The 12373-nt window shown below is 52.6% G+C and overlaps 1 protein-coding gene and 1 long non-coding RNA gene across 2 annotated transcripts; one reads left to right on the forward strand and one right to left on the reverse strand.

Moving 5' to 3' along the window:
- Nucleotides 1-141: 141 nt before the first annotated feature.
- Nucleotides 142-6013, reverse strand: LOC119876015. The gene is made up of 2 exons (XR_005354728.1): nt 5611-6013; nt 142-5009 (listed from the first exon to the last, which is right to left on the reverse strand). It is a non-coding gene; the product is annotated as an uncharacterized LOC119876015 (long non-coding RNA).
- Nucleotides 1082-11816, forward strand: PRODH2 (proline dehydrogenase 2). Its single transcript, NM_001313832.1, has 10 exons — nt 1082-1350; nt 1429-1625; nt 1714-1852; nt 1935-2021; nt 5312-5392; nt 5470-5625; nt 5702-5868; nt 9966-10076; nt 10518-10603; nt 11570-11816. Exons 1-10 carry the CDS (start codon nt 1177-1179, stop codon nt 11752-11754), a joined length of 1383 nt encoding a protein of 460 aa, NP_001300761.1. The 5' UTR covers nt 1082-1176; the 3' UTR covers nt 11755-11816.
- Nucleotides 11817-12373: the final 557 nt, after the last annotated feature.

Raw genomic sequence — 12373 nt, forward strand, 5'->3', positions numbered from 1 at the left:
ACTTCACTGGGGGCGCAGGCATCATGAGATTGTGTGCACACAGCACCTTAGGATCACAGCCAGTACTTACTGAGCACATACACAGTATGTGTGAGCACACGAATGCACCGGATCCTCTTAACAGCCCCATGAGACTGATACTATGATTAATGTTTCACCTTTATTTTATCTTGAAATGTACTGTACATTCAGGAGTAGAAAACGTAGATGTATGGCATTAAAAAAAAATACTTAGAATGTGAACAACAATGAATCATCAGGTTAAGAAGAAAGGACAGGGAAGCCCCCAAAGAGCCCCAACCCAGTTATAGCTCCTCTCATCGCCTGAGGTGACCACCTCTCTGACTTTGGTGATAGTCATTTCCTTTTTTGTCTTTTCTTTATGGTTGGGCCACGCATGTACATATTCCTAACATTTTTGGATCTAGGGGGTTTCATTTTTCCCTGCTCTCAAGAGTAGTGAACACAATAACGCAGCTTGTGCCGTTTGGTGTTTCGTTCACTTTGTTCACTCACCGCTATGCACGTGAGGTTGCCCCACGTGGTTGTATGCCCCAGGACTCTCCTCTTTTTCGCTGCTGTATAGTATTCCACGCAGCATTCCACTGTAGACCACGCTGCATCTAATCCGTTCTCTGGCTGGTGGAGGTTTGGGTGGCTTGTGGCCATCCCACACCGTGCGGCTACGAACATTCCTTCCTCTACATGTTCCCGGATGGCCGTGTTCCAGTTCTCGAAGATGCACGCTCAGCCTGGAACAGCCGGGTTACAGGTTCCGCGCACTTTCAAATTTATTCAGTAGCACTGTCATCTTTCCCATTCGAAGATGAAGCAACGGCAACAGCGAAGTTAAGTAACTTTGCCAAGATCATGAAACCAAATTGCCTTGAGCCCAGCGATCCTTGCTCCAGAGCACCCACTGCTACGTGGTGGGCAGCTAAGAATTGTTGGGGGCTATGACTGGGAGTTTCATTTCCTGACCCCATTAGTCTGAACTCTGTCCTCATCAGTTAATAATTAACTGACCCCCAAGGAGCCCACAATCCTAAAAGATTTGCCTTGCCCCAGCTACTGCCTGGTTAATCAATCACTGGCCCTGGCCGGGCAAGGGGCACTTGGTAGACCTCCCGCCCCCAGAGCCCCGTTACTCGCCGCAGAAGTGGCCAGGGATTCACGATGCTTCGGACCTGTCGTGTGCTCCGTTCCCAGGCTGGATCCTCCACTGGGGGCTGGCAGCCCCTGAGCTTTGATGGGGGTGCTTTTCATCTCAAAGGCACAGGAGAACTGACACGAGCTTTGCTGGTGCTACGGCTGTGCGCCTGGCCCCCTCTGGTCACACACGGCCTGGTGGTGAGCGGTGCCCCCTGGGGATCGGCCTCGGGCATCCCCGAGGCTTGGCCTCTGAGCCCTTCCTCTCTGTCCCTCCAGCTCCAGGCCTGGTCTCAGCGACTCCTGGGCTCCCGGCTCTCGGGAGCGTTTCTCCGAGCATCCTTCTACGGGCAGTTTGTGGCTGGTGAGACAGCAGAGGAGGTGAAGGGCTGCGTCCAACAGCTCCAGACCCTAGGCCTTCGACCCCTGCTGGCGGTACCCATCGAAGAGGAGCCAGACTCAGCTGTCAAGGCTGGGTGAGTAGGGGCCGGGTCCGGGGAGGCGGGGAGGTTGGCAGGAGGGGGGCTGGTGGGCTCCGGAAGCTAATGCCTGCTGGCTGGGCAGCGAGGCCTGGTATGAGGGGAACCTCAGTGCTATGCTTCGGTGCGTGGACATGTCACGAGGCGTCCTGGAGACCCCCAGCCCGACTGGGAACATCCTTATGCAGCTGAAGATGACGGCGCTGACCAGTACTCGGCTCTGTGTAAGGGACGGGCAGGATGGGGAGGGAGGCTACAGCTGCCCACCAGGTCCCCCTCACCCCTCCACCCACCGCCCCATTCCAGAAGGAGCTAACCTCCTGGATCAGAAAACCGGGGGCTTCCTTGGAGCTGAGCCCCGAGAGGCTGGCAGAAGCCATGGACTCTGGGCAGGTAAGGAGCCCAGGCTGTCTGGATGGTTGGTGGGGACTGTGGGGCGGGAGCAGAGTCCTCTGTACTAGGATGTAGCAGCCACCTGCAAGCGGCGTGTCTGAACCATGCAACTACTGCTACTTCCCAGCCTTAGAACAATTGGAATAAACGTGGCTATAGCCCGGGCCGTGGTTGGCATGGACGGAATATATGGGCCACCTGGGGGACCTAGGCGAGGGGGCTGCGGGCTGGGAGTTCTCAGAGGCGGGGGTGAGAGAGTAGCTCTTCCCCAACCAGAAGAAACTAATCAGTATTTGGTCAATCAACTCAGCTATGACTGGAAGTTATGATTAGGCCAGTGGGGTTTTGGTTTAATCATTCATTCATTCATTCATTCATTCATTTCATTTCCATTTACTATTTCTACTTTCCTTGCCATTGACACCCCCTTGACCCTGCATAATGTATTTCTCTTTGTTATTGTTTTGGCAAGTACACTGTTCAGGGGGACATATTTCCCCAACATTTTATTATGAAAACCTTCAAACATACGGAAAAGTCGAGAGAATCTTACAGTGAACACCCATATACCAGCCACTGTTAACATTTAACTTTACCTGCTTGGAATCATATCAGTCCCTCCATCCATTTTTCCGTTTGTCCACCGATCCATTTTATTTTTCAATGCATTTCAAAATAAGTTGCAGGCATCAGCACAGGGCCCTCCGAATGTTTCGGGATACGTATCACCAATTCGAGCTTGATAATTATTTATAGTATTTTATTTCTTTCGAGGAAAAATGTATATACGGTGAAATGTGCAGATTGTAAATGTATCTATTGGTGATTGTATCTATTTGTGGATTTGACAAATACACACACCTGAGCAATTCAAGTCTATCAAGGCACAGAAGATTTTCATCACTGCAGAAAGTTCTGGCATGCTCTTCCCCATCAACCTGAGGGTGTAATTTTAGATGTACACAAATAGCATTGTTACCTATCTCTTTCCATTTTTCACTTTTTCCACTGAGCACTCTGATTTTAAGATCCGTCCAAGAGTCTTTGTGTGCATCTAATCCGTGGCCTCTACCTGCTGCTCCTCGCCACGCAGCTCACGTCTCCCAGGATGGACACGGCGAGGGCGCCTCTGAGTCTCCACCACCACAAACAATGCTGTGGGCGATGTGGTGTCTCTTTCACATTTTAAAAAAATTGGCATTTTGAAAAAAGCGTCACAGGACACATAGAAGCAGGACTCGGGTGTTTCAGAGAATCAGCTCTGGAGTATCACGGACAGTGGGAGCAACTTCTTCCCAGGGCGGTTTTAAGGAATAAAGCCCCTGCTTGGCTGGCATCCGATCCCCCGAGGAACAGAGGGGCCTTCCTCGGCCTCTCGTCACATGATTTCCTTGGCTTCTCTAATACCTGGTTTTCCTTTTCCATCTCAGCCAGCTGGTTCTCAAACCATGTTAGGTTCTTCTCTGCTGGTCTCTTCAATACGGAGGCTCCCCCCTCCTCACTCCTTCCTCCCCTCCATGGGACCTTCTTCACCCACGCTGCAGCCTCAGTTTCTCCCCTGGGTACTAGTGAGGCCCACATCTGTCTCCAGCCCCAGCCTCTCCCCTGAGCCCCTGGACATCCTCCAGACCGCCCATACCTACCAGATCCCACCCTGGCTTCCGTGTCTCCCCAGACCCGCTCCCCTTCCTGTCTCCATCTCAGCGACAGCCCCCCATCCCCTGTCTCAGTCCTTGGCTCAGAGGGAGGCAAAGACCGGGTGAGTTAAATATTAGGTGAGGTACCCCAAATAGCACCGGGCACCCAGTAGGCCCTGTCTGAGGGTGGCCATCATATGCAGGCAGTTTCACCAGCTACTAACTCCCCAGGACTTCCCCAAGACTCTGCCCCCAGTCAGGGGAAGAGGAAAAGGTAACTGGGCAGGTGCCTCCTTCTGGAAGGTTTCTCCACTAAGCCGAGGGCAGGGTGGTGTTTGCCACCTTCTCACGGCCTGATCCCGGGGGCCTCCCATTAGCAGACCCAGCCCCCCCACCCAGTCTCCATCTGGACTCTGTTGGATCTGGGTAGAACTAAGTCCCACCTGCTCCTCCTTCTTTAGCTTCCTAATTTCTTTGAACCCAGCTGACTCCTTGAGTGGCCAGCAGTTCACATCCACCCTTAGAATCTCCACAATAAGAACAAGAGTTGGGGGACAACGATTATTTCCACCGTGTTCCTCCAGGGCTGGACGAAATGATGATGGAGATGAACTCCTAGTCCCTGAGGCACTTACTTGCTAGTCGGGGAGAGGCAAGACCAAAGCCAAGATGTACAAGTATAAATAGGCGTTGCAGGGGGGGAAATAAGGCTAGGGAAGGAGAAGGCAAGAGCCCCAGACAGGGAGTTGCAAATCTGAGCCACGGAAAACCTCGCTGAGAAGATGACATTAAGAAAAACACCCGGAGGAGAGGCAGGAGTGAGGCAAGAGGACATGGAGGGGAAGAGTGTTCCAGGCAGGAGCAGCCAAGCAAAGGCCCTGAGGCTGGAAGGTGCTGGACATGTTGAAGGACTGGCAGGGAGGCCAGCGTGGCTGGAGGGCAGGGGGCTCCGGAGAGCCGAGGAGATGAGAGCAGAGGGGCCCGATGGGGGAAGCCTCGTGGGCTGCAATGACGCAATGAGGCTCTGGCCCTAGAGGAAGGTATTGAGGTCCTAAGACACCCAATAGCAGGTGACACTTGTCGCACCCACTACGAGCTAGCCCCTGCTCACTTCCTACGTGTTAATTCCTAGTCTTCACTCATGGAGCATTAGTCTCCTCGCTGCAGAACAGGGTTTGGAGTAACTGTCCACCAGGATCATTGTGAAGATTATATATAGGAAGTCGCTTATTATCATCATGACAACAGCATGTTTTGAATGCTTATCACGGGCTCGCCCCGTCCCATTCTTACGTCCAGGCACGTCTTACAGGTCCACACAGCAACTCCACGAGGTAGATGCCATTATCAACTAATTGTTGAAAAAAATAGACAAAACTTGAGACCCAGAGAGATTATATGACTTGTCCAAGGTCACACAGTAAGGGATGGAGTCAGGATTCAAACCCAGATCCGGGGCTCTAAACCATTTATTCAGGTGAATAAATGGTTATTATTCACCTGAATAAATGGTTTCTTTGTGATAAGGTTACTTTTCATATTGCTTACAATTTCTCAACTTTTTTCCCTTCTTGGTGGTGGGGGAGAGGAGACACAGGCCCTGGAAGGATCCAGTAACCTGAGCCATTCCCACCTCCCCTGCTGCTCCCCCAGGACCTCCAGATCTCCTGCCTCAACGCCCAGCAAAACCAGCATCTCCAGGCCTCTCTGAGCCGCTTGCACCGGGTAGTACAGGTAACACCTGCCGCGGCCTGGCTCCGCCGCACCTGCTGGGCACCCCGAGGCCTGACCTCTGACCCTGTGACCCTCAGCATGCCCGGGCCCAGCGTGTGAGGATCCTGGTGGATGCCGAGTACACCTTCCTGAACCCTGCTCTCTGTCTGCTGGTGGACGCCCTGGCCCTGCGCTGGAACGGCCCCGGGGAGGGCGGGCCCTGGGTGTGGAACACTTACCAGGCCTATCTGAAGGTGTGTGGTGCACCGTGGGGGACTGCGGGCTGGCGCCCCGGGGCCCTGACCCCAAGCTGCCGGGGTGCTTCGCCAGGACACACACGAGCGGCTGAGGCGGGCCGCGGAGGCCGCTGACAGGGCTGGCCGGGCCTTCGGAGTCAAGTTGGTCCGAGGGGCGTATCTGGACAAGGAGAGAGAGGTGGCTCGGCACCAGGGGACCGAAGACCCCATTCAGCCCAACTACGAGGCTACCAATCAGAGGTAGGACTAGGCCAGCCAGGCCTCTGAGATAAATCATAACATCTAACCCTTCATCACGCACACATCCCATGTGTGTGCACCATCATTTCCTCTCCCTGGGCCAGGACCTCATCACTTCCCACTTGAACAGCAGCCTCCTCCTTGGGCTCCCTGCTCCCTCCTTTGTCCACCCCTCACCCCCATCCCAGTCTGTACCCCCACAGGCAGCCAGAGGGAGCCTGTTAATAAGTCAAATCCTGTCCCTCCTCAGCTCAAAACCCTTCCATTGCTCCCACTGCACCTCAGTAAAACCCCAAATCCTTCCAGCAGCTCCCAGGCCCCATGTGCTGTGATCTCCTCACCTCAGACTCTGCTTCTCACTCACTGCACTCCAGCCACACTGGCCTCCTTGATGATCCCCAGGGCCTTTGCCCTTCCTGTTTCCACCGCCTAGAACATTCTCCCTCCAGACAGCTGCATGGCTCACTCTCTCATCTCCTTAGGTCTCTACTTATCGGTATGTCCTCGGGGGACCTTCCCTGCCCTCCCTGTCAAAAATTAGAACACCCACACCTACTCTCTTCCTGAATTTATTTTTCTCTTTAGCACTTGCCGGTGTCTGAGGTTCTATACACTTTCGTATTCAATTGCACATTGTCTGTCTCCCCCTCCAGAATGTGGGCCCCCAGGAGGACAGGGGTTTCTGATTTGTTGAGCACCCAGTGCTTGGAACTGAGCCCGCTACAGGGCAGGTGCTCAGTACAGATCTGTTGAATACGTAAACGACCCCCAAGCAGTAGGTACTGTTATCTCACACGCACGCGCACACACACTCCATTTCTCAGAGGAAGGAACCCAGGCACAGAGAGGTGGAATCGCTTACTCAAGGTCACATAGCTAGTAAGCGGCAGGGCCAAGTTTTGCACCCAGCAGACTGGCTCTAGAACCTGAACTCTCATCCACCTCAAATCACTCTGCGTGGGGAGCAAAATATGGGTGAGCCCCTGGGGCCCCCATCCCATGGCCCTGGGAGGAAGGAAATTGTTCCTTTACTTTCTGATCACCTGACTTAGATCAGGACCTGTGCTGGCCCCTGGCCCCAGTAGCAACCAAGGTGGTCCCCAAGCCTTGTCCTTACAAAATCTGCCTCCATTTCACACTGGATCCAGGAGAGGTATGTAGAGTTACAGAGACTGACCCAAGCTCACAGGGCAAGTGGCCACATCACGGTCGGAACCTAGGCTTGCATCCAAGGACCATGGGGGCTTTTTTTTTTTTTTTTTTTTTTTTTTATGATAGTCATACAGAGAGAGAGAGAGAGAGGCAGAGACATAGGCAGAGGGAGAAGCAGGCTCCATGCACCGGGAGCCCGAAGTGGGATTCAATCCCAGGTCTCCAGGATCGCACCCTGGTCCAAAGGCAGGCGCTAAACCACTGTGCCACCCAGGGATCCCCCATGGGGGCTTTTGTGTACGTTTGTATCCCACGGTCTTTTTTTTTTTTTTGTATCCCACAGTCTTAATCACCGGCACCATTATTATTCTTTTTACTGAGATATGATCCATTATTATTTTTTACTGAGATATGACCCATAAAATCCACCCTTTCAAAGTATACGATTCAGTGGATTTTAGCATATTCACAATGTTGTGCAACCATCACCACTAATTCCAGAACATTCCATCACCCCCCTAAAGAAACCCCATGTCCTTAGCAGTCCCTTCCCATGCTCCTCCCCTTAGCCCCGGCACATTTTGTTTAGCCACTCATCAGCTGATGGATCGCTTCCAATTTTGGCTATTGTGACTAGTGCCGCCATGAACATTCGTGTGCACATTTTTCTATAAATACACATTTTCCATTCTCTTGAAAGCTCAATTGTCTAGGAGTGGAATCGCTGGGTTGTATAGTAACCCCCTCTTTAACTTTTGAGGAATGGCCAGATGGTTTTCCAAAGCTGCTGCACCATTTTGCAAAATTCACATATTATATATTCTGAAAAAATAATAAATTTATGCCACTAAAAATCAAAGTGATATGGGGTGCTTGGGTGGCTCAATCAGTTGAGCGTCAGACTCTTGGTTTTGGCTCAGGTCATGATATCAGGGTTGTGAGATCGAGCTCCACATAGGGCTCTGTGCTGAACATGGAGCCTGCTTGGGATTCTCTCTTACCTCTCTCTCTGCCCATCTCCCCTGCCTGCTTGCACTTTCTAAAAATAATAATAATAAAATCAAAATGCTATGAAAATTAATACACTGGGGCACCTGGGTGGCTCAGTGGTTGGGCATCTGCCTTTGGCTCAGGTCGTGATCCCAAGGTCCTGGGATTGAGTCCCACATTGGGCTCCCTGCGTGGAGCCTGCTTCTCCCTCTGCCTGTGTCTCTGCTTCTCTCTCTGTGTGTGTCTCTCATGAATAAATAAATAAAATCTTGAAAAGAAAATGAATACACTGACATATCTCACTTCCACCCAAATCCCCATCTCATTTTGGAGTCTCCTTGCTCTTCACAGGTGACTACTTTTGTTAGTTTCTTACACATTTCCTAAGTTCCTTCATCCATAAACAGGTAAACACAGAGATTTCTGTGTGCAAAGGGCATCATGTCTACACACTGCCCCTTGCTTTTCCCTTCAGCTGCATAACTTATTTTTTTAAATTTTATTTATTTATGAAAGACACACACACACACACACACACGCACACACACACACACAGGCAGAGACACAGGCAGAGGGAGAAGCAGGCTCCATGCATGAAGCCTGATGTGGGACTCGATCCTGGGTCTCCGGGAACACACCCTGAGCGGAAGGCAGACACTCAACCGGTGAGCCGACCCAGGCGTCCCCAGCTGCATAATTTAAAGCCAGGATAAAAAAAACCCAGGCCCTGGAGCATCAGACAGCCTAGGTTCAAATCCCAGCCCAGTCACTTTTAGCTGTGTGACCTGGGGAGAAGCTTCATTCAATCTTCCCCTCCTTAAAATGGGGATAACCAGGACATCTACTTCACGGAGCTGACTTGAGAGTCAGATGAGTGTATGTGCGTCAGGCAGGACCCCAAGGGAGGGCAGCCCCGGTAGCTCAGCGGTTTAGCACTGCCTTCAGCCCAGGGCCTGATCCTAGAGACCCAGGATCCAGTCCCACGTCGGGCTCCCTGCATGGAGCCTGCTTCTGTCTCTGCCTCTCTCTCTCTCCTCTCTCTCATAAATAAATAAAATCTTTTTTTTTTTAAAGGACCCCAAGGGAAAAAGAACTCTGAGCAAAGGAGTTTAACTAAGGGAAATGTAGTAAAATGCACTCTCCCTATTGAATGTGGGGAAGGTTAGGGGAGCCACAAGGAAGATCAAGGAACCCCGGAACCCCTAAGAGCATGAAGCCGTAATGACCGCTATTCCATAGCTTAGGAAGAGGGGCCACCCTAAGGAGGTGTCACCACACACAGGGGACAGTCAGCGGAGGCCGGGGAGGGGGCTACGGGGTGAAATACCCCAAGCTCTCTCTCTCCCCACCTTCGGATCTCCTGCCGGTTACTCCATGGGTGACACAGCTTCCCAAGGGGCAGAGACGGGCAGATCTGGGAGGTGATGGAGAATAACCAGGGCGGTGTGTGGAGTCCTTAGCTGGGCACATGGCCTGAGGCCAGCTGGGAGCACATTCACCAATTTGCCTCCGTTTTTAGTGCCTGGCGCTGCACTCGCTCTTGTGCACCACCACGCATTTTAGCCAGTGCCCACTTACAGCTAGGGTCGCGCTACTGCCACTCCTGTTCAGTGGCCAACACCGCAGTGAATGACTGTAGGTAAATGTCACCTTGTGCCTGTGATGAGGCCCTTTGCTCTGAGGCTGCCATTGCACCAGGGGCTTCATGACACCCTCATCTCACCCCATCTGCAATAGCCCTGTTAGGGGACCTTAATCCTTATAAGGGAGGTAAAAGGCCCAGTGAAGGGCCATCCCTTGTAGCAGGGGCAGGTGAAATGGGGGGGGGGGGGACTTTCTGGCTCCAGAGTACTTGCCCTTGGGCACCCCACCTCCCAAGGACAGGGTTCCCTAGCCCCTGGGGCCTGACCCTTCATCACCGGAAGCCATAAGCTAAACAGAACACTTCCCTTCAGTTACAGCCGCTGTCTGGAGCTGATGCTGACTCAAGTGTCCCACCGGGGCCCCATGTGCCACCTCATGGTGGCTTCCCACAATGAGGAATCTGTTCACCATGCCACCAAGCGGTACGTAGGGGAATGGGAACTAGATATCCACAAGAAGGCCCCCTTCCTTCCTCTTCCTTGCTCACATGCCAGGGATGAGCAAAGGGTGGTGGACATGGAATAGGGGGAGGAAAGCGATGGGCCAGTAGGTTCACAGGGATTCTGGGGGAGGCCAGTCACAATATCTAACCCTTGTAGGCTAAACCTGTAGACCCTGTAGGCCCCAGCTAAATAAGACATTTGTCCTTATTTGCTGGGGCCTAGGGAGGCCTGAAGGCTCCAGAGAAGGAGCTGATACCCACTGGGGAGATTTCAGGGGCCTGAGAACAGTGGTTATTTATCACTAAGTTTAGAAGAACTTCAAAATTTTAATAACTGCAACAGCCGTATGAGTGCATGATGGCTGACTTCCAGCTCTGGATCCAGCTGCTGTCTGGATTGATGATGTGGCCTTTTCTATAGCATGTGGGACCTGGGCATTCCTCTGGATGGGCCTGTCTGTTTTGGACAACTTCTAGGGATGTGTGACCACGTCTCCTTGGCATTGGGTATGTGAACGATCCATTCTCCCCATGTCCCACCACCATGCTCCATCAGCATGTGCGCCCCCCCTGCCCTAGGCCTCATCCCCATCCCCCCAGCCAGACCCCTTTCCCCACTCCCAACCAGTGCCTGACCAGGCTCCCATCCAGAGCCTGCAGCCGGCCCAGCCACCAGACTCTTCCAGAGAGATTTGTTGTTCCCATATCTGAAGGCCTTGCACGCCTGTCTCTGAGCCTGCTGTCTGTTGTTTTGGCTGGTTCTTGATCATGGTGTCTTGTTTCCCCGGTGCCTTATTATCTTTGCTGTGCAGCTGCCCGGGGTCTGAGACCAGAAGATTTGTGTTTTCTTCTGCCAGGTGCTAAGGGGTACAGAACCACTTTACCCTAAATTCAGGGCTTGAGGTTTCCTGAGGCATCTCAGTGATGCAAATTTGAGCTACAAATATATGAGGCTAATCCACGGCCTCGATCCCTCAGAGATGGGTTTCTGTTTTCTTCTCTGTTCCACTTATGGCCAAGGCCACAATTCTCTGTGAGTGGGGGAAGGTGGGAGGGTTGATTTCTGGTGAACTCTGACGCTGAGGGCGCAGCTTAATTTGAGCAGGTGCTCCATTACAACTCTCACCCTGGTCAGGCTCTGGGCCTCGATTTCGGCACCCCCTCAACTCTGTGAGGTCAACAAGTAGCTCGATTTTGCCTTCAGGGTGGAAGTGCTTCCTGTACATTCTTCCCTCTTTGGGTTCTCAGTTTCTCTTAATGCTCAGGTTAGTAAATTCCTTACTCTTTTGGTAGGATTTTAATAACTTTAGGAAGATTTTCTAAATGTTTACTGCAGGATTTTACGTTTTTTCAGTGGGAGATTTTGTCCAACTCACCTAGACTGCCAGGTTCTCAGAGATGGAAGTCTCTGTTCCAGATGGGGCCTCTCCCTGAACAGGAGGAGTTCACGCCCTGCCAACACTCTCCCCACAGGGCAGGCCGGCTATGCCGTGTATAAGTCCATCCCTTATGGTTCCCTGGAGGAGGTGATCCCCTACCTGATCCGGAGGGCCCAGGAAAACCGGAGCGTGCTGCAGGGTGCCCGCAAGGAACAGACGCTGCTCAGCCAAGAACTCAAGCGGAGACTGCTGAGACGGGGCCTGAGGGCACCCCATTAGCATCCCCAGGGGGCACGTGGTTAATAAAGATCCTGAGCTATTGCCCAGGCTGCTGCCCTGCACAGAGGCTGCCTCCTTGGGGAAAGGCTATTCTCTCTCTCTCTCTCTCTCTCTCTCTAAGATTTATTTATTTGAGAGAGAAAGCATGAGTTTTTGGGAGGAGCAGAGAGAGAGGGAGGAGCAGAGAGAGAGGGAGAACCAGACTCTACTGAGCAGGGAGCCCTATGTGAGGCTCTATCTGGGGACTCTGGGTTATGACCTGAGCCAAAGGCAGATACTTAACCAACCAAGCCACCCAGGTGCCCCATGGGAAGGGCTACTCTTGACCTTCGTCAGGGCTTGCAGCTCTAGAGAGACTGCTAGCTGACCCTAGAGCACAGCAAGGGTATCAATCACAGGCAGGCCAGACAATGGCACCTTTGGTGCCAGACTTCAGGGCTTGGACTCTGCCCCAAGGGCCGAGCGGAGTCAGGAGGGTTTCACGTAAGGGAGAGACAGGGTTTGGCTTTAGGAAAAGTCCCCCGGCTACCATGCAGTGGGTGTCCCAGAGTGGGGCGACAGGCTGGGAGCCCAAGGGAAGCTGGACTAAGAAACCCCCGCTGCCAGCTGGAGCAGGGCA

Source organism: Canis lupus, chromosome 1 (assembly GCF_011100685.1).
Source record: "Canis lupus familiaris isolate Mischka breed German Shepherd chromosome 1, alternate assembly UU_Cfam_GSD_1.0, whole genome shotgun sequence".
In the NCBI taxonomy this organism is placed as follows: domain Eukaryota; kingdom Metazoa; phylum Chordata; class Mammalia; order Carnivora; family Canidae; genus Canis; species Canis lupus.

Excerpts from the sequence above, each read along its gene's own strand:
- PRODH2 (NM_001313832.1), top strand. The coding sequence starts at position 1,177 with ATGCTTCGGACCTGTCGTGTGCTCCGTTCCCAGGCTGGATCCTCCACT. Across the intron at positions 1,351-1,428 it reads TGGTCACACACGGCCTGGTG|CTCCAGGCCTGGTCTCAGCG; the intron begins GTGAGCGGTGCC and ends CTGTCCCTCCAG. Across the intron at positions 5,869-9,965 it reads TACGAGGCTACCAATCAGAG|TTACAGCCGCTGTCTGGAGC; the intron begins GTAGGACTAGGC and ends ACTTCCCTTCAG.